Source organism: Drosophila willistoni, chromosome 3R (assembly GCF_018902025.1).
Source record: "Drosophila willistoni isolate 14030-0811.24 chromosome 3R, UCI_dwil_1.1, whole genome shotgun sequence".
NCBI lineage: Eukaryota > Metazoa > Arthropoda > Insecta > Diptera > Drosophilidae > Drosophila > Drosophila willistoni.
Genome location: NC_061086.1, coordinates 31587803 through 31605744, shown reverse-complemented (window position 1 = coordinate 31605744; position 17942 = coordinate 31587803). Strand labels below are relative to the sequence as shown.

Genomic DNA, 17942 nt, shown 5'->3' with positions numbered 1-17942 from the left:
TATCGATATGCAGACCACAGTGCTGCCACCTTTTTGTACTATTAACCTTAAACATAAACATTTAAGAGGCTTTTTATTTAATTTATGCATTAATCACCAAGTAAATGTCTTCTGCACAATGACAAACAATGAATCGATGTCAGAACCAGCCAGTTCCAGCCGCCCCGGCTCCAGCAAACAGCAACAACAACCGAATTTGGAGATAACTGAAAAAGTGCGTGTTCTTTGCCTGCATGGCTATCGTCAAGATGCGGATGCGTTTAAAAGCAAAATTGGATCATTCCGGAAATTCGCCTCAAAATATGCCGATTTTGTGTTCATTACGGCACCACACGTAGCACCACCCTTAGAAGCTAATGCCGAGCCTGTCCAGGAGCAACGTAGCTGGTGGGCCAACAAGGACGATGGAACATTCAAAGGCACCAACAAGGGTGGACCGGCTTTTGGCTACCAAGAGAGTTTGCGATTGGTTGAAGATGTTTGGAAGACACAAGGCCCATTCCAGGGCCTCTTGGGATTCTCACAAGGTGCCTGCTTTGTGGGTTTGATTTGCGGTCTGGCCAAAAAGAAATGTTTGTATTATAAATTATTTCAGCGGGTCGATTGATAATTGAAATTTAAATTCCAGTGACCTCCATCCGTCCGGAATTTGCAGTACTCGCTTCAGGCTTTATATCTGGCAGTTTGGTGCATATGAGCGCCTACGAGGAGCGTATCAGCATACCTGCCTTGCATGTCTATGGCCTGACGGATGAGATCATACCCAAGGAGATGAGTCAAGCTCTGGCCAACCATTTTAAAAACGTCGATATTTTGGAGCATGACGGTGGTCATTATTTCCCAGCCAAGGCCCAACAGAAACAAACCTATATAAATTTCTTTCAAGACCGCCTCCAGGAATATCTTGAACAACAGGAACTGCAACAGAGCGGCAATGCATCCTTTGTGGACAGCGCCGATGGCGAGGATGAGGCCAATGATGCCGAAGTGGCTGCTGTTATGGATGACAGTGATTAGATTAGTCTTTTTTTTTTGGTTTTTCGCAATCTTCGTTTCGTTTTCATCTTATTTTCATTTTTCGTTTTGTTTTTTTTCTTTTTGTTTTTTTTTAATAATAATAATTAAATTCTTATTATTACAAAAATAATAATTTGATTATAAATTATAATAAAATTAGTTTCCAATATAATTGTTTTCAATTTTTTCAATATTCATCGTTTACAACTCGCTGAATTTTGGAGCATGTTTTAGGGGGGAGGGGGTGGGGGAATCTTGCATCGGCAGCGGGTTAAATTTGTCAGAGAATTCAATTTGTTTGCACTTTAACAATTGATTTTGTTTTTTCGGTATATATATATTTTTTTTTTTCAACAAATTCGTATAAATTTCATAATGAAAAAAGAAACAAAACAAAAAAATCTTGAGAACAGAAGTGAATAAAAGTCGAATGAAAAATATTATATAAATCCCATACCAATGTACAATTTTGTATAAGAATCAATTCAAAGTAAATTGTTTCTTGCTATTCGCATAGTTTTTAACGAACATAAAATGCATTATTTAGCTATTGACGTTGATGTGTGTGTGTGTGTGTGTGTGTATATGATATTGCTGTGTTTGTGTCTGTGTGTGCTCAAGCAGAGAGTTAATTAAAGAACAGAACAGAAAAATAAACACATCCTTCCATTGCAACGAGGGTTGACTGTGGTGATAATTTTCCAATTTTACTGTTGACGGGACGAGCGAGCGAAAAATAGTGTTGTTTTTTTTTTGTTTTTGTTGTCTCTCATATGCCCATACAAAAAAAGGCATTTCAATTGCTCAATATTGTTTATCCTTTAAGTTTTAATTTTTTAAAAAGTTTGTTTTACTGACTGACTGACTAACTGACGACTGACTCTGAGTGACTAAACTGATGACGAACATCTCTCTCTCTCTCTCTGTTGCCGCATTTGTTTATCATTATTATTTTATATTGTTCTCTATGCAACTTGTTCCTGTCCATTGGAGGCCTCTTGGTTTTTCATAACTTCAGGTAAATCTGGTGGTGCTGAGTACGGTGACATATCCAGTGTCTCAAAGTCACCCATGTCGTTTCTAGATGAAAGAATAAACAATTTAAATGAGTATCAATCAAATTGAGAAAAAGGATATGTTGTGGAACCTATTAGAAAAGCAAGAGCTCAAATCTTAGCTTGATCGAAATTGATTTAACACTATGAAAACATATATCAAGACGCTTCTGATTTCAAAATTGTGTGGAATAATTCTTCTTTTCTTCTCCCTTAAAAATCGTCAAAAGGTCAACTTTATAAATAGCATATAAATCATGTTAATATCAAGTTAATTATTGATAGATCCAACTTTTAAATTGATCCTTTTTATACTAAGATGTAAAAGGAAAGCGACAAGAGTTATATAAGATCCAAAATTGACAAATTGCTAGCAAGGAAACTAAAAAAAGCCATAAAAGAATTCAATTTTTAAATGAAAACTGCAAAGCGGGTAAAACTAAGTTTCATATTAATTCTATCTGATTAGTAAAGGACCTAAATCGAATTATTTACCAAATTTATAAGGAAATTTGATTCAATATAAAAACAGTTTACTGTATTAACCCGTTGATGATAGCTATAAAGACAAGCTCATGGCGGCAAGTGCGATTTGTGCTTGATCTACTTATCAGTTTTAGACTCATTTTTTGTTGTTGTTTAATGTTTAATGCTTTTCTATCCGTGTTCCGAATGTGTGCGTGTGTGTGTCTGTGTGTGATTCTCACCTGAAGGTCAAGCCCAGTTGCGCTGGAGCCTGAGCTTTTGCCGTTGACACTGTAACGCCATAATCCTGCAGCGTGCTCTCATCCTCCATGATGTCATTGTCCTGATTGTATAACCGCTGATCGATGGGCTGTACTTTTAGTATACCTAATAAGGGGACGCAAAGAGAAAAAGTGAGTAAATACAAATTAATAGTAATAGGAAATAAATTACTTAATAATCATAAAAGACACAAAAAAAAAACAACAAATTTTTGATGGATTCTATAAATAGGAGGAAACACACGCTCACCCACACACTGACCCGTCAAGCTCACACACACATACATGCAGGCATATAACATCACCTTCCCACCTACCTACTCCCCCCTTCTGTGCGACTCACCTTCAATCATACGTTTCAGTTCGGCAACTGTTGTGTTTTCCTTCGCATCTGTGAAGATGGTTGTCTTTTGCCTTCGGATCATTAGGAACACATCCTGAAATATTGATGAAGAATGGAGAATGGACAAGAATTTAGGTTTGCCGGTCAAAGTTCACAACGGCGATGACAACGGCGCGGCATATTCTCATTTCACACTGCGCCTGTTTAACTGTGCGTGTGTATGTGTGTGCTTAGAAATGACGCGCCGTCATCCAAACGCCCAGCCTTCCTCAACTGCTTAGAAGCTTAGAGGAGAAAAAATAACATCCAAGTGGCTCACCATATTTGCAAAGTTTTGTTTTGTTAGGATTCTCTATGCTTTTTGTTTACTACACACTGCACTGAGGTTTGAAGGTTACTACAAAGCCGTTGTTGTTGTTGTTGTTATTTCTACTTCTATTGGCGTGGGCGGGCAGTGCTTCCTTTGGCGGCGGCAGCGACGGTCGTAGATGTTCGATCGGCTCAGCGTCAGTGTTTTTTTTTTCTTCCCCCGTTTTCTGCTGCTGCTTGCTAGAAATTCCTCTCGCGTGCCTGATTAGTGTGTTTTGTTTGTGGGAGTAAGGCAAAGGTGATTTTTTATTGTTGTTAAACGTGTGCAACAGCTTTCCGCCTCTTTTCGCCCTGCAGTTGTAAGTTTTCGTAGTATTTTACGAGTTTTTTTCTAGGCCTTGGTCGGTCTCCTTGCTGCTTTCTCAACCAATCATTTTTTGGGTGTTGCCACACCGATGCGATTGACTTGTTAGTGTGGGACCCTGGTGAAATTATTTCAAATTAAATATAATTTATATAACAATAATCACAAAGGCAAAGACTTAGTTGCTAAATTGCTTTTATTTTAATTTGAAATTGGCATTTTGTTTTGCCAGCCCTGGTACTCATTTACTAAACAAAACTCAACTGAGTTGGCAGTCCAATTGTCAGTGTCACTTTTTGTATCGTTTTCTCTCTCCCTTTACGTTTGCTTTGCCACGAAATATGGTTTTGCTAGACAGTTCCAATGTATGTAAATAATGCATTTTTTAATGCAATACATTGTATAAATAATGCAATTTCCTTTATTTTTAGTTTATACTGCGGCTTGAGAAGATAGCCAATGCTGCAAAAAAGGACTCTTCGTTCACAATAACATTCAAACGCTGTGAGTATTTCTCTCCACCTGTCAGTCGATTAGGAAAATGCATTTTCATTATCAATTGCAGATGATGGACATGATAAACCCGTGCCGAGAGCTGGACGACCGCCTTTGCCTAAGCCAGATACTTATATGTGCCTAATTCGTGCCCAGTCCAAGTCTCAAAAGGTGATTCGACAACGCAAGACATCATCCTCGATTTGTATTTTAATTTTGTGATTTCTTTTGATAGATTTCTACAGTAGTGCGTGAGGAGGATGTTCCTACCATGATGTCTATGTACTCGCAGTTCATGAAAAGCAAAATGGATGGCCTGAAGCGTGTGAAGAAAGTCAAGAGCAAGGCCAAGGCTGCAAAGGGTTAAATGTGTTTTAGGGGTTTTAGTTAAAGATTTTTTTTATTAAACGGAGCTTTTCTAAACTAAATATATGTAAATGACTGTCAGCATTCATGAGAGGCATATAAATCCCTTCTCACGCACAAATCTAGGAGCCATTTTGGTAGATTATCCTGCCTAACTCCATAAATATGTTTTGGGTGAATTAACTGCATCAGTGCATATGTATCTTCTTTATAGCAGTCAAGGACCGGGTCATCTATATACATTACATCGATTCCATCTCTGAGAGCCCTATGAAAGGAAGCGTTAGTCTTTGGTATAAAGTCCAAAGTGGCAGGTACTTCATCCACAATTATTGATCTGGTATATCCATCTATAAGTAACGTTTAGACGGATTATAATCCCATTAAAAGGACCGTAGTCGAGGGAGGATCACTCACTTTCCAAATAATATGTAGTGGCTCTTCTAAGGCTCTCGCCTGGAGCCCTTGCACTAGCAGGCAGAAGCATTAATGTTATCGTGCTATTGCCATATTCAATTTTTGTTGGTTCATTTGGCCTTACGACACAATAGCTACAGTTCTTTGTGTACGAATCTGGAAAAGTAGTTTGCAAATCACAGACATCTCGCTCAGATCCAATAACTAAACCGCCCCAGTTGGCCGGTTTTACATGATTTTTGAAGGCAGCCGCAGTTACAAGCAAGGGACCATTGTGCTGTAAACTTAATTGTTAATATTAATAGATTGCTACTTAACTTTGCTAACCTGTTCGTATGGTCCGTAATTTTTGTTAGCATCCAATATTTGAGGTTGGCCAAGATCATTCAAAAACATTGTTTGTTCGTAGACAGAGTTACCACATACACAGGTTATAGAAATACCAAAGACAGGTATTAAAAAATACTAAAGACGATGGGTCTGCACTGAGAGAAAACATATAGTGAAATGTCATCGGTGTAAGTTGGCATCCTTTGCTCGATGTTCGCCTTTATCGCTCGATTTGCTGGATTCGAATTTTGAATGAATATAAAGAATATATATAATAACGTAAATTGTGATGATAAGAATAACGGATCTATATAGTATTATCGATTCCCATCTCTAACCAAACTCCCTGTGGATACATTATGGTAATCCCAATCAATTTTTTAATTTAAACTTATTTAACAATTTAAATTCCTTATTTATTGATTTAAGTCTTTAAAAGGGAAAATTGTTATCAAATCAAAGAGAACTAATATTTGTATTTAAGTAAATTTTTTTTTGGTTTTATTGTTTTACATTTTATCTATAGGCCAAAGTAATTTGAAACAAAATTTCCGAATCACATATATATAAAAGAAACAATGTTTAATATATTTTTAAAGTTTATTCTATGATCTATCACAATGAATATTTATTTGTGTATGCGTTTGTATTGTATTTTTTGTTGATGTTGAGAGTGTCTTTGTTTCGATTTTCGGCTATCTTCAATGTCCTTGCTAACAGTATTACATTTTCGAGTTATCATTGGTGATGCGATGCGATCAGAATATGATTGGGTGAGAAAGTGCAAGGTTTTATCACTTTTGCAATTATAAACATTTGAATTTTGTTAAAGACAACTTTCACTTTTGAGTGCGCATAGGTAAAATACTTTCAATTTTGCTACATCTTATGCAAGTTTAGAACAAAGACAGTCTTTCTCTACTTTCTTTCATTTTTCGTTTGTTTTTTGTTTGTTTTAACAATATGCTTTTGGCCATTGATGAGCGGGTTAGGGTGTATTGGTGTGTATATGTGCGAGCTATATATGGACGAAGGTGTGTGTATATATGCGGTAAATATATATCACCTAATGGTGTTTGATTGAACAAGAGGACAATGACTAACACACACAAAGATGGTGCATTTCAATAATGATACAAATACAAATAACAAAAGAATAACTTAATGACAATAAAATATTTAAATTAAATCGATTAATTAATTCGTTAGGTAACAATATTCCCATTTTCACAGCAATATCAACTTTCAATTTCAGTTGAGTGTGTTGTAGCGTAAATTATTATCCACATCTCCAATATTTCCACTACCAGCGGGTCTCGAATGTGATGGCTGCTCCTCTGCAGTCATGAGATCGGAGCTAGACTGAGAATATCTGCGTGACCTGGGCCATGGCCAGGCATCGCGCAGGCTATCAATCAGACGCTGTTGGAATGTCTTATACTCCAAGTCCACCGATTGAGTATCACCGAAATTGAAGTCAGCCACCTCCACAGTGAAACTGCGAAAAGAAAATCCAAATTATTTAAATATTAGAAAGACATATGCATGGGCTTACCGATTACGGCTTTGTATATAATAAGCCACACCGAATATAACCAAAATGACGGCCATTAAAGTACAGGCGATTGGAACAACAACCACTGAAAGTTGCGATTGTCGCTTAGCTGTAAGCACAAAAGAAAGTGGAAAGAGACTCCACATTAATGTCTTGAGCCATTTGTGGCGACTGCCCTTTTATGTACCTTCATATAGGTTAATGGTAACTTGATTAACCTTCTCGGATACTTGGTTGCGTATGAAGAAAAGAATCGTTTTGCTTTCCGAGAAGTAACGATTGTAATTGAAAGAGCAGCTATCATGCTTATTATAAAAATTGCATGTCTCATTGCCTGTGGCATTATACGGAGCTGGTTGGGGGATCAGATAAATAAATTAATTTTTGGATTTTTCAGACAAAATCCATTTCCACATACCACTATAAACCTGTATGCATATGTCAAACGGTGGAGAGCCCTTGCAAGCGACCTCCAGACTCAATAGTTCCCAATGCTGTAGCCAGTTCTTGCCACTTGTAGTAAAGCCTGAGACAGGATCTGTTCAAAAGGTAGATAAATATAATGTTATATAGAAGTTGCAAGACAAGTGATATTCACTTACTTTTGGATATAATGCGTCGTTGAAAGTAGCCATAGAGTTTATTTGTGTCCTGTGCCACGATGCTCTTGTTTGCACAATTGTAGGGAACAACATCGTCTGGCTGGTTAATTAGATGCGTTATCCTGCGGACACCCAATGGATTGACCAATGCCAAGGATATGTTATTGTTTCGATTCTTTTGGCTTATTCTATCCATTTGTTGTTGCTGTTTAATGGCATTAGCAAGGTTAAGACCAAGAATTGCAGCATTTGCGTGCATAGTTTCATTAAGATCACGCCTGGAACGAAGATTTGCCTTGGGTGCAGGAGTAGTTGTTGTAATCGGAGTAGTAGTATTGGTCTTTGGAGTAGTTGTTGTTGTTGGCTTTGTAGTGGTGGATGTAGTGGTGGTGGTTGTGGTTGCAGGTGTTGTGGTAGTTGTAGTCGTCGTCGTCGTAGTTGTTGTTGTAGTCGTTGTTGTTGTTGTTGTTGTTGTTGTAGAGGTAGTTGGCTCTGGTGGCGCTGTCTTTGATGCAACTACCAATACTTCAATGTCATAATATTGCTCCGGATTTGGATATATTGCTTTATAATCATAAGCATTGGACATGCCAAGATATGTACAATTTTGGAACCAATATGTCTGTATATAATAATAACCATTCTCCTTTAAATACTCTAAATCAGCTGGCCACAGTGCAATATTATGATCAACTGCATCCTGTGTAGACACAAAATCCAACGGACGCACTGTATTATTCTGTATTAATTGCAATTGTCCACTTAATGTATTGACCAGCTTAATGCTCTTTTCACTTCTCGTCAATGTGAACCAGGTGAGCACAACAAATTCCGATACCTCCACTTCTAGTTTAAGTACGCCGGGCTTTAAATGCTCTTCAGTATACTCCACTGTCCAATTGCACGTGTAATTCTCCGTTTCAATTGCCTTTGAGTAGAATAAAAAGAGAAACAATTAGAAATGAGACAATTTAATTCACTTGTCCAGCAAATTAATCAACAATAGAATTGTGGGGATTGGTCATTGTGGGTGGAAAAACCTTAGCTGATAGAAAAGCGTACCAGGCACGTATGGAAATGTGTTATTGTATCTATTTATATATAAGCTAAACTAAAATCGAGATAGTGGCATTTCAATTAAAGCCATTAAGTTTAAATTTACCTTAGTATAGCTTAGTGTGATCAATTCTAATAAAGAATCATTGTTATTATATATATTAGCTCTTCCAAACTAATTTGCATGCTTTATCTATTAATTTCAATACAAATACTTTTATAGCTTATTTATAATCATATCTAACTACTCTTTGTTAAACAGAATCAAATTGTAACTATCCAAATTTAAGCTTTGAAGTTAAAATAGCTCCTTTTCCATGGTCTTATTATAGTGATTTAAAAACTTCTAATAAATTGTCATATTGAAAGTAAATGTTGCCTAAATTAACTACTCCAAAGAGTTAACATTTCTATAGAAGTACAACCTGTAATTCCTACTACACTTTGTCTAGAATTGCATGAATTATTAAAGAGTTATATAAATAAAAATAAGGTATAGAAATGAACATTCTCCCTTTGTCTAGAACTGCCAACAATAAGCAATAAAACAACTTTACATCAATAAATATGAAGGGTCGAAATAAACAAATTCTTTTGTTTAATACATAGATGTTCTTCCCACTTCTGTGTGTACCTTTTCGTGTCCCAAGCCATCCTTCCAGGTGAATTTATATGATTTAGAGTGATTGGGCGGCTTTCCATCATCTAAGAGAGTGGCACTTAGATTAACTTTGGCCCCAACTAGGGCCTGATCGGGTGCAGTTATTTGTACAGTATATGAACTGGTAACTGCAAAACAAAAAAAAATATGCAAAAGGTGTTAGGAGTTTTTTTTTTTGTATAAATTATTGATTCGACTGGGTGACTGACTGTCACTGACTCTCACCTGTTTGCAGTAGAACGGCGTAGAATGTAATTATTGTTATCGCGAATAAATTATTTGCGCCAGACATTGTGTTGAATTCACGTCCGACTACTAATACTACTTATATCTAACCACCGCCCACTCACTAAGCGTAACAAATAACAAATCGTAGAGAAATTTGAAACAAACAAAAACAAAAGGTCCGATTTTTTCCTTGTTGTGTTTGTTTGTTTTTCTTCCACCCACAATTTATACTATAATTGTCAGATGAACACTTGATAATTGCTTTAGTTTTTTGATATTGCTTTCATTTCTGTTTGCCGAATGGCATTTGCAATTTAACAAATTGCGTTTTTTTATATGCGTTTTTTTTTTTGTTTTACAACTTTTGCAGTGAGTGAGTCGCAAATTTACAACAAGAACAATGAAAAGAATCTGGTTACTTCTGTAGATAGTTTATCTACATGAGTATATTTACGTGACAGTGATAACGATAACTTTTAAACAAAAACAGTGACTAGGAAATAAATATGGATCTAGGTGAACAAGCGATGTGTATATAATAATATATCTTCAATATTTAATTCATATATTTCAATTATTTATTATAAAGATTTATTCATTCCGAATTTAATAATTAAATGATTTGTCAGTAGCAGTTGTGACATTTACTTTGCAGAAATTCGTCTTGGCTTTCAAGAGTTTGGTCACACTAATATTTTTTTTTATTTCTATTCATTAACAATTACAATGTTTAGCAACAATATATTTGATTACGAGTTCTTATCAGCATTAAAAGATGGCAAATTTGGGACACTTTACAGAGTAAATTATATTAAAGAAAAGCAATTGTATTTTGCAAAAAAATTCTCGCTAGAACAAAAACGTGACGAGTTAAATATTTTAGGCAAAGAACTCTTTCATTCCCGGCAATTTAAGCATATTAACATATACACAGCTCTCCACAGTTTTGTCAGTGGATTTAATGTTTATATATTATATCCATTCATTCGTTATGGAAACTGCGAAATGCTACTGGAAAATGTATTCACCGCTGGATTTCCGGAGACATTGATAGCCTTGATCCTGAAAGATATTCTGTCGGCTCTCTTGTACATACACACCCATCTCTTTGTCCATGGATCCATAAGGGCATCAAATATATTATTGGACGGAAATAGGGCATTACTCGCCAACTTCCAAAGCTGTCGCAGTTTCATCGATCATGGAAAGAGGAAACCCATATTACATGGTATTCTGCCGGGCGTAGAGGAAAACTTAAATTGGATTGCACCCGAAGTCTTGGATCAGAATTTATGTGGCTTTACGGAGAAATCGGATGTCTACTCTCTTGGCATCTGTTCCTGTGAATTAGCAAATGGATTTCGACCCTATCTAGATGCACAACCTACCTTAATGTATACGGAAAAGATTCGTGGAAATATTCCATCTCTGTTGGATAGATCAACATTTCTGGATGTTCAAGGAACTGTGCCTTACAATTATTTCAAAGGAACAAAACCTCAAGAGAACTATAGCAAACGAACGTTTTCCGATGACTTTCATCAGTATATAGAGATTTGTTTAAATCGCCATCCTTCAAGTCGATGGAGTGTTAAGAAATTAATGACACACTCATTCTTTAAACAATGTCGTCATTCATGCATCTCGGATCAGATAATGAATATGGGCATCGACTTTGATGAGCAATTCACAGGAAAAGATACGACGACCCATGGAGAAGTGGACGTTTGCATCAATCACTCTACGGATATACAATGGAATTTTTAGTTAGCTAAATAAATAAACCAAAAAACTAAAGTATTGTAATTTGTTGTTGTAACCAAAATAGATTAGACCAGAATGTTAACTTTTAAAGTTGTGAATTTGTAAAATAAAATCCTATGAACTGCGTTTCTTAGGGATTGAAATAAACAATCGATACAAACGAAAATTTTAAAACTAACTTTATGCTTAATGACTTATTATTTTAATTTCTATGAATTCTAAGTTTGTCTTAAATCCAGGAATGACCTCATAATCTTCAGGGTTATCCGTAAAATATGGAAATTTGTTTAAACTCAAGACTGAAGTTGAATTGCAAAGCTTTTTGTTTGTTATGTTTTAAAATACTAAGTTCGATTTATTCGTTAGTTTTGTAAATATATGTGGTTTATGCATATATATATGTATATGTATATGTGTGTGTATATATGTCAATAGTTGAAATAAACTTAATAATAGTAAAATGAAATACACAACGAGATGAAAAAAGCAATAATTACTTTGGGTTAAGCACAGAAAATACTTGAAAAAAGACACCGACAATTCGATCGATTAGACTTCGATTACTTCTTCTTGTTCTTTCCCAGTGTCAGAGTATGATGAGCCGTGGCCAATTGCTGTTTGCGTCTCTGAAAATCTAAATAGTCCTCTTCGAGAGCTTTTCGAGATTCTTCTAGCTTGCGCTTTTCCTCGGCATGATCTCGTTTCAATTTCTCGAATTTAGCATGTAAGTCCTTTTCACTGTCTTTTAGCTCGGCTTCCTTCTCTTTGACCCGCTGAACAAACATCTGGCGGACCTCCTCCTCTTTAGATTGCAGCTCGGCCAGATGATTGGAGCGCTTGGCCTCGAATGTTTGTTGAAATGATATCGGTTTGTTCTCGCTGTCAACATCACTAAAGCCCATTTGTTCAAGTCGCTTCTGCCGATACAATTCATAATGCCGTGTATGAGTTTTCTCCCTCATATCCTCCATATTGGTGCGAATCAGCATTTCGCGTAACTTGACGAAATCGCAATGGGTCTCGTTCTCCACTTGCACGGTGCCCCAGGGATATTGTCGAGCCCGTATCAACTTGTTGCCCACCTTAATGAACTCGGTGCTGCCCACAACGGCAAATGGAATGTGCGAATTCATGCTGGTGTTGGTCTCGGCCACGGTCTCATCATCGGTTGGAAATTGATAGATGTGGACCCCATTACTATTCAGTTCCTGAATGATCTTTGCCTTAAAACGCTGCAATTCCATCTTAGAAATGGTATCGGCTTTGGCTATGACCGGTATTATATTGATCTTGCTGTCCAACTTCTTCATGCACACCAAATCCAGAGATTTTAGCCCATGACCCGTGGGACAGATGAAATACAAACAGATATGAATGCGACTATCATGGCAGGTGACCAATGAACGCTTTATCTTCAGCTCCTCTTGCAAATAATTCTCGAATTGAGCATCAATATAGTCCACCACTGCTTTGAATGAATCGTCCTTGTTGATTTGATCGCCATAGCCAACCGTATCGCAAATGGTAAGCTTTAAGCGAACATTGCTCTCCTGCAATTCATAAGTGTGGGCCTTCAATTTAACGCTGGGCAAGGTGTGGGGGCTTGGCGTGGATTCGAAACTGGTGTTGAAGAGGGTATCCATCAATGTGGATTTGCCCAGGCCCGTCTCGCCTTAAGAGATGGGGAGGAAAGAAGAGAAATGGTAATTACGAATTCAATTGATGTCAGGGAGAAATTTTTGTAGTACATAGTAGAAAGTTCAATTAAAAATCGATTGCCGGACACTATGCACATATTAATCAAATCAGAACAGAAACCCAGGGACGGAATGAGACCAATAAGGCACCGACACTGTGTTCCAGTTTTAATTGTTTTCAAATGACTCATGACGTATAAGGGCTCTGTGTGTGTGTTTGCGTTCAAGTGTTTTTAAAATTCCGAACAATGCACTCTTCAATTGCTCCAATCCCCAAGTAATATCTTCGTTGATTCACTCTGCCCCAGCCCCCAGACAAACACACACACATACACAGATTGCAACTGTATACATACACACCTATACACATGACGTTAAAGACAAATCCGCCTTGCACGCTCTTGTTCACCAATTGATCCGGTAAACTGTCAAAGCCGACATGACCAGACTGCTTTAATGTGCGTAGATGGATTTCCTTTTTATTATTAAATTCAACTTCTGCAGACATTTTGTTGTTTGCTAAAATGTTCAAGTAGAGCAGAAGAAAAACAGCGATTCCAATTTATCTCGCGCTTAAGGCGTTGCCAGCGAGTAAACTCAATACTAAATTTGTTAGTGATGGGACATCTAATCCGGCTTATTTGGTTATCGGATATTACTGTGACTTGTGGGGATATTTTGATTTGTCTGGATTTGCTATAAATATCAGATTTATACATTATCACATAAATCCCACTTTTATTCTGAATTTATTTATGGTCTATTCAAATAAGATTAATAGTAAATATTTGTCACCGTTTTACAAAACCATCTGGTATTCATTTTATGTTCTGTTTAACTTAGTGGCAACGCTTTATTGCTGATGTGTCTTCCGAAACGCATGCGAGGCGAAAGTTCAGAGGATAAGTTGCAATACATTGTTTTTCTTTTGTTGTAAACGAAAATGTCGAAAGACACAAATCCCAAGGATGCGTTGATTAGCGCTGCTTATGCCGATGTCAACAAATTTGCCAATAATCGTGAATTCGATAAGGCAGTCAAAGCTGTAAATCGCAGTAAGTGTTAATTTGGCCATGAAAATTTCTGAAGAAGATTGGATTAGACTTAACAATTGTTCGTCCGTATCTTAGTTTTGGGCGTAGCTCCAGATGATGCCACAGCTTTGCACTGTAAGGTCGTTTGTCTAGTGCAGCTGTCCAAGTTCGAGGAAGCCCACAAGTTTATTGAAAAGAATCGGCTTAGCTCTTCTCTAATCTTTGAGAAGGCATACTGTGAATATCGCTTAAACAAGCAGCTTCAAGCTCTTAAGACCATAGATGATGCCGGGGTGCAACCACTGCCAGCTAATCTTAAAGAATTGCGCACTCAGATCCTATACCGCTTGGAACGCTACGAGGAATGCCTGGACTCGTACAAAGACATCATCAAGAACACCAGCGACGAGTACGAAGATGAACGACGCACCAATCTGAGCGCAGTGGCTGCCAATTTGGCTCTGGACAAGAACAAGGATGTACCCGAAGTGCCCGAGGAGACGTATGAACAATACTTCAATAGCGCTTGCATTCAATCCAATCGCCAAAAGTATGTGGAAGCCGAGCGGAAGCTACGCACCAGCGAGAAGTTGTGTCGCGAATTTCTCGAAGAGGAGGGTTCCTCTGAGGAGGAGATTGTTGAGGAATTGGATGTGATTCGTGTCCAATTGGCCTATTGTCTGCAACTGCAGGGCAAGGTAAAGGAAGCCAGCATTATCTATGCGGATTGCTTGCGCCACAAGCCCAAGGATGTGGCATTGGTTGCGGTGGCAAGCAATAACTCGGTTGTCATTAACAAAGATCAGAATGTGTTTGACTCCAAGAAGAAGATACGCGCCGCTCTGGCAGAAGCATGTGATGCTAAGCTCACGTCCCGCCAGAAGCAGATAATTGCCGTGAATAATTGTCTGCTGGCTTTGTATACCAATGCCAGTGACCAAGTGCAACAGCTGAGCCAAAAGCTAGCTCAGACCTATCCGCAGGTCGAATTCGAGTCTGTGCTAATACGCTGCAGTCAGTTGGCCAAGGACAAAAAGCACAAAGAGGCGATTGTATTGCTTCAAAAGTTTGCATCGTCGCATCAATCTCTTGAGTTTGTCACGAAGTTTGCCATCATTCAGTTGCAATTGCAGCAAGGTAATCGAAAGGATGCCATTGAGACGCTGCTCTCTTTGGGTGAGGCCAAATACAAGCCGGGTATTGTATCCGCCTTGGTCTCCCTTTATCAGGGCACTAATAACACGCCGGCGGCTTCAGCCCTGCTAAAGTCAGCCGTTGAATGGTATAAGCAGAACAATGTAAGCAGCGGCGATCTCTCCGATATGTGGCGCCAGGCGGCAGAGTTTCATTTGCGTGGAGGCGCCCCCGAGACTGCAGCCGGTTCCTTGGAAGAGCTGCTTAAGCTCAATCCCAACGACATGAAGGTATTGGCACAGCTGGTCATTGCCTATGCCAAATTCAATCCCAAACGAGCATTGGAGATGAGTCGCAAACTCCCCAAACTGGAGACATTGACAACGGCTTCCGAAATTGATGCTCTCGAAGCGGCCAATTGGGTAATGTCCACCAAGGCTGCAAAGAAGTCGGCCGGCAAGATTGAACCCTCACCCAGTACTCCTGCGGATAAGAAAAGACATAACAATCGCAAGCGTAAAGGCAAACTACCCAAGAACTACAATGCTGAAGTGGGACCCGATCCCGAACGCTGGTTACCCAAATACGAGAGAACTGGTTTCCGTAAGAAGCGTGGCGGTGCTCGCGGCAAGGACGTCATCAAGGGATCCCAGGGCATGGCCACAGGAGCAGCTGATCAATAGTGAGTACTATAACTATTTGGACCTTAAACAGAGATCTCATATTCTCGATTCATTTATTTCCAGTGATATGTCCAATCGCGTTAATCTGAGCAAGCAATCCCCTGCGACACCCGTTTACCGTGAGGAAGCCGCTCCCGGACCTAGGCAACAGCATCGCAAGGGTGGCCACAAAAAGAAGAAGGGCGGTCGTTTCTAAATAATGATAAATTTATTACACAACCGTATAATTAATATAAAATGGTTTTTGCATGAAAAATAATCTCATAGATGAGACTTTTGTTTAAAATTTTAAGGGAATTCTAGGATCAAATGGAATAGATTCATTTCCTGATTCCCAAAGAATGAATAAAAAATAACCTGAGATAATTGTAAGCTACTGGAGCTACTCTTCACCATCATCTTGGGTTGTATTGCCTTTCCGTTTGGCATTTGGAGGTGGTGGTGGTGGCGCATCATCCCGCCGGGTGTCATATGAATGATAGTGCAAGGTGCTTATCCAATCCAGCATATTCTTTTCCTCAGCTTCGGTCTTGTAAATCTGACTAAAGATTTGTCGTTCCACGAACTCACTTACCTCAGCTTCCTGGGCCGCCCATGTTAAGGGATTATGTATGCCATCCGTGCCATAACGATCGTTGTAACGTTCATAGTGCACAGTATCCAAAACTAAGCCAAGACCCGGGGCCATTGGCAAATCTAAACGCTCTTCGGTAAGTGCACGCTCCAAGGTGCTAGTTGTCGTGTTCCCCCTCACTATGGCTATGGCCAAACCTACCATTTTACGGATTTGGTGCAACATGAAACTTTGACCCTTTACCTTTAGCGTGACGAACTCAATGCCTTGGGGACTCTTAAACGGATCGCTGCAGCTGAAAAGCATGATAAACCGCTTCGCCGAGGGATCCAAAAAGTTTCTACAAAATAATTTCACATGAGAAGTGGAATAAATTAAATATAAAGACTTATACAAACTTTTTACTGGTAAAATTGTGAAAGTTCTTTGTGCCCTCATAGAGTTGAAGTGTCTCTCTAACCTTCTGTAGATGCTCGGGCGAAATGCAATAAGTAGACTGTTCCTCCGGAGGTTGCGCCTCCTTGTCGCTTTCAGACTGGCATGGAGCAAATGCTACTGTTGGCAGGGTATAAGTATAAGTTCGTGCATTACATTGATCCTTTGCATTAAATCCCTTTGTCACACGCTCCACACCAAATAAACGAATCTGTTCGGGTAAATCCTCATTGAAAGCCTTCAGGTCCAAATCGTCAGCTAAAAGATAAACGGGATGTTAATTAACGTGGTTGGCAGTTGACATCTAAAACTTACGCAATTTGACGGAGCACACCTGTCGAGCAGCAGACACACCTTTGTCGGTGCGGGCGGCTCGTTGAAAGCAGGCGATTTGCACCTGCTCAAAGCTATCCTCAGTTATCCATTTGTGCTTCAACATGACTTTAAAGAGCTCCTCCTCAATGGTCTGCATGCCCGGATTACGCTGCATACCAAAATAATTGGCTCCGCAATAGCTCAGCAAAATGGCGCTTTTCTTTCGCTTAATCCTTTCAAAGGCAGGATCTGTTGCCCGACGTTTGCCATCCTCGGTGTCCTGGTCATTCCAGTCCACCCACTTTTTCCTTTTTAATGTACGTTTTAAGCGCTGCGCTTCCTTGACGCCTTCATCTTTGGCTGCTTTTTTGGCGGCAGCATCCGCATCAAATTTGTCCAGAGCTTCCGACATGGCTGCGGCAAAAGATTTACAACGTAAAGAAGGGCCGATTACCCAACGGACTGCAATGCAAAGATATATATTGTTAATAGATTTGTTTGTTTGTTTATAAATAACAACAATTTTAAATATAATTCACCTGCCTTAACAATAAGCATTTTTTGTTAAACTCGCACGTGCGGCGGTTTACTTTTGGTTCACCCACGTTATCGAATTATCGAAAACATCTGATTTTAAATTACATTGTGATTCTTCACCATCTCCGTGATCACTGCTATTTCAAATTTTCGAAGCAAAGACCTTACAAGATTTTTTAAATTATCTATAATTTTGAGAAACATAATCTATTTTAAATTGCTTTG

At 38.6% G+C, this 17942-nt stretch overlaps 9 protein-coding genes across 9 annotated transcripts; 4 read left to right on the top strand and 5 right to left on the bottom strand.

Moving 5' to 3' along the window:
- The first annotated feature begins 21 nt into the window (after nt 1-21).
- LOC6649427 (esterase CG5412) lies at nt 22-1189 on the top strand. Its single transcript, XM_002072158.3, has 2 exons — nt 22-572; nt 629-1189. Exons 1-2 carry the CDS (start codon nt 119-121, stop codon nt 1015-1017), a joined length of 843 nt encoding a protein of 280 aa, XP_002072194.1. The 5' UTR covers nt 22-118; the 3' UTR covers nt 1018-1189.
- Nucleotides 1190-1817: 628 nt separating this feature from the next.
- Nucleotides 1818-3952, bottom strand: LOC6649426 (elongin-B). The gene is made up of 4 exons (XM_002072157.4): nt 3481-3952; nt 3162-3255; nt 2780-2924; nt 1818-2097 (listed from the first exon to the last, which is right to left on the bottom strand). Exons 1-4 carry the CDS (start codon nt 3481-3483, stop codon nt 1983-1985), a joined length of 357 nt encoding a protein of 118 aa, XP_002072193.1. The 5' UTR covers nt 3484-3952; the 3' UTR covers nt 1818-1982.
- Nucleotides 3953-4112: 160 nt separating this feature from the next.
- On the top strand, nt 4113-4757 carry LOC6649425 (signal recognition particle 14 kDa protein). Its single transcript, XM_002072156.4, has 4 exons — nt 4113-4199; nt 4266-4338; nt 4400-4500; nt 4565-4757. Exons 1-4 carry the CDS (start codon nt 4176-4178, stop codon nt 4694-4696), a joined length of 330 nt encoding a protein of 109 aa, XP_002072192.1. The 5' UTR covers nt 4113-4175; the 3' UTR covers nt 4697-4757.
- A 16-nt stretch (nt 4758-4773) lies between these two features.
- On the bottom strand, nt 4774-5569 carry LOC6649424. The gene is made up of 3 exons (XM_002072155.4): nt 5440-5569; nt 5113-5389; nt 4774-5045 (listed from the first exon to the last, which is right to left on the bottom strand). Exons 1-3 carry the CDS (start codon nt 5506-5508, stop codon nt 4774-4776), a joined length of 618 nt encoding a protein of 205 aa, XP_002072191.1. The 5' UTR covers nt 5509-5569.
- Nucleotides 5570-6542: 973 nt separating this feature from the next.
- Nucleotides 6543-9936, bottom strand: LOC6649423. Its single transcript, XM_002072154.4, has 7 exons — nt 9542-9936; nt 9290-9444; nt 7600-8527; nt 7416-7535; nt 7185-7349; nt 6998-7106; nt 6543-6940 (listed from the first exon to the last, which is right to left on the bottom strand). Exons 1-7 carry the CDS (start codon nt 9606-9608, stop codon nt 6694-6696), a joined length of 1791 nt encoding a protein of 596 aa, XP_002072190.1. The 5' UTR covers nt 9609-9936; the 3' UTR covers nt 6543-6693.
- A 295-nt stretch (nt 9937-10231) lies between these two features.
- Nucleotides 10232-11486, top strand: LOC111519351 (putative serine/threonine-protein kinase STE20-like). The gene has a single exon (XM_023179740.2). It carries the CDS (start codon nt 10271-10273, stop codon nt 11309-11311), a length of 1041 nt encoding a protein of 346 aa, XP_023035508.2. The 5' UTR covers nt 10232-10270; the 3' UTR covers nt 11312-11486.
- Nucleotides 11487-11637: 151 nt separating this feature from the next.
- Nucleotides 11638-13615, bottom strand: LOC6649422 (septin-2). Its single transcript, XM_002072153.4, has 2 exons — nt 13366-13615; nt 11638-12980 (listed from the first exon to the last, which is right to left on the bottom strand). Exons 1-2 carry the CDS (start codon nt 13511-13513, stop codon nt 11869-11871), a joined length of 1260 nt encoding a protein of 419 aa, XP_002072189.1. The 5' UTR covers nt 13514-13615; the 3' UTR covers nt 11638-11868.
- Nucleotides 13616-13857: 242 nt separating this feature from the next.
- On the top strand, nt 13858-16115 carry LOC6649496 (signal recognition particle subunit SRP72). The gene is made up of 3 exons (XM_002072152.4): nt 13858-14060; nt 14136-15855; nt 15920-16115. The coding sequence occupies exons 1-3, from the start codon at nt 13949-13951 to the stop codon at nt 16050-16052; spliced, it is 1965 nt and encodes a 654-aa protein (XP_002072188.1). The 5' UTR covers nt 13858-13948; the 3' UTR covers nt 16053-16115.
- LOC6649495 (tRNA pseudouridine synthase A) lies at nt 16046-17803 on the bottom strand. The gene is made up of 4 exons (XM_002072151.4): nt 17720-17803; nt 17181-17642; nt 16829-17123; nt 16046-16770 (listed from the first exon to the last, which is right to left on the bottom strand). Exons 1-4 carry the CDS (start codon nt 17736-17738, stop codon nt 16239-16241), a joined length of 1308 nt encoding a protein of 435 aa, XP_002072187.2. The 5' UTR covers nt 17739-17803; the 3' UTR covers nt 16046-16238.
- Between the last annotated feature and the right edge of the window lie 139 nt (nt 17804-17942).

Coding starts and splice junctions, on each gene's coding strand:
- LOC6649427 (XM_002072158.3), top strand. CDS start 119: ATGACAAACAATGAATCGATGTCAGAACCAGCCAGTTCCAGCCGCCCC. Junction 573..628: donor CGGTCTGGCCAAAAAGAAAT/GTTTGTATTATA, acceptor TTTAAATTCCAG/TGACCTCCATCCGTCCGGAA.
- LOC6649426 (XM_002072157.4), bottom strand. Junction 2,925..3,161: donor ACTGAAACGTATGATTGAAG/GTGAGTCGCACA, acceptor TCCCCTTATTAG/GTATACTAAAAGTACAGCCC. Junction 2,098..2,779: donor CAACTGGGCTTGACCTTCAG/GTGAGAATCACA, acceptor TCTTTCATCTAG/AAACGACATGGGTGACTTTG.
- LOC6649425 (XM_002072156.4), top strand. CDS start 4,176: ATGGTTTTGCTAGACAGTTCCAAT. Junction 4,339..4,399: donor CACAATAACATTCAAACGCT/GTGAGTATTTCT, acceptor TATCAATTGCAG/ATGATGGACATGATAAACCC. Junction 4,501..4,564: donor CCCAGTCCAAGTCTCAAAAG/GTGATTCGACAA, acceptor TTCTTTTGATAG/ATTTCTACAGTAGTGCGTGA.
- LOC6649424 (XM_002072155.4), bottom strand. CDS start 5,508: ATGTTTTTGAATGATCTTGGCCAACCTCAAATATTGGATGCTAACAAA. Junction 5,390..5,439: donor ATTACGGACCATACGAACAG/GTTAGCAAAGTT, acceptor TTAAGTTTACAG/CACAATGGTCCCTTGCTTGT. Junction 5,046..5,112: donor CACTACATATTATTTGGAAA/GTGAGTGATCCT, acceptor CGTTACTTATAG/ATGGATATACCAGATCAATA.
- LOC6649423 (XM_002072154.4), bottom strand. CDS start 9,608: ATGTCTGGCGCAAATAATTTATTCGCGATAACAATAATTACATTCTAC. Junction 7,536..7,599: donor ACGACGCATTATATCCAAAA/GTAAGTGAATAT, acceptor CCTTTTGAACAG/ATCCTGTCTCAGGCTTTACT. Junction 6,941..6,997: donor TATATACAAAGCCGTAATCG/GTAAGCCCATGC, acceptor TTCTTTTCGCAG/TTTCACTGTGGAGGTGGCTG.
- LOC111519351 (XM_023179740.2), top strand. CDS start 10,271: ATGTTTAGCAACAATATATTTGATTACGAGTTCTTATCAGCATTAAAA.
- LOC6649422 (XM_002072153.4), bottom strand. CDS start 13,513: ATGTCTGCAGAAGTTGAATTTAATAATAAAAAGGAAATCCATCTACGC. Junction 12,981..13,365: donor CTTTAACGTCATGTGTATAG/GTGTGTATGTAT, acceptor CCATCTCTTAAG/GCGAGACGGGCCTGGGCAAA.
- LOC6649496 (XM_002072152.4), top strand. CDS start 13,949: ATGTCGAAAGACACAAATCCCAAGGATGCGTTGATTAGCGCTGCTTAT. Junction 14,061..14,135: donor AGTCAAAGCTGTAAATCGCA/GTAAGTGTTAAT, acceptor TCCGTATCTTAG/TTTTGGGCGTAGCTCCAGAT. Junction 15,856..15,919: donor ACAGGAGCAGCTGATCAATA/GTGAGTACTATA, acceptor ATTTATTTCCAG/TGATATGTCCAATCGCGTTA.
- LOC6649495 (XM_002072151.4), bottom strand. Junction 17,124..17,180: donor GGTGTGCTCCGTCAAATTGC/GTAAGTTTTAGA, acceptor TTTATCTTTTAG/CTGACGATTTGGACCTGAAG. Junction 16,771..16,828: donor CACAATTTTACCAGTAAAAA/GTTTGTATAAGT, acceptor ATTATTTTGTAG/AAACTTTTTGGATCCCTCGG.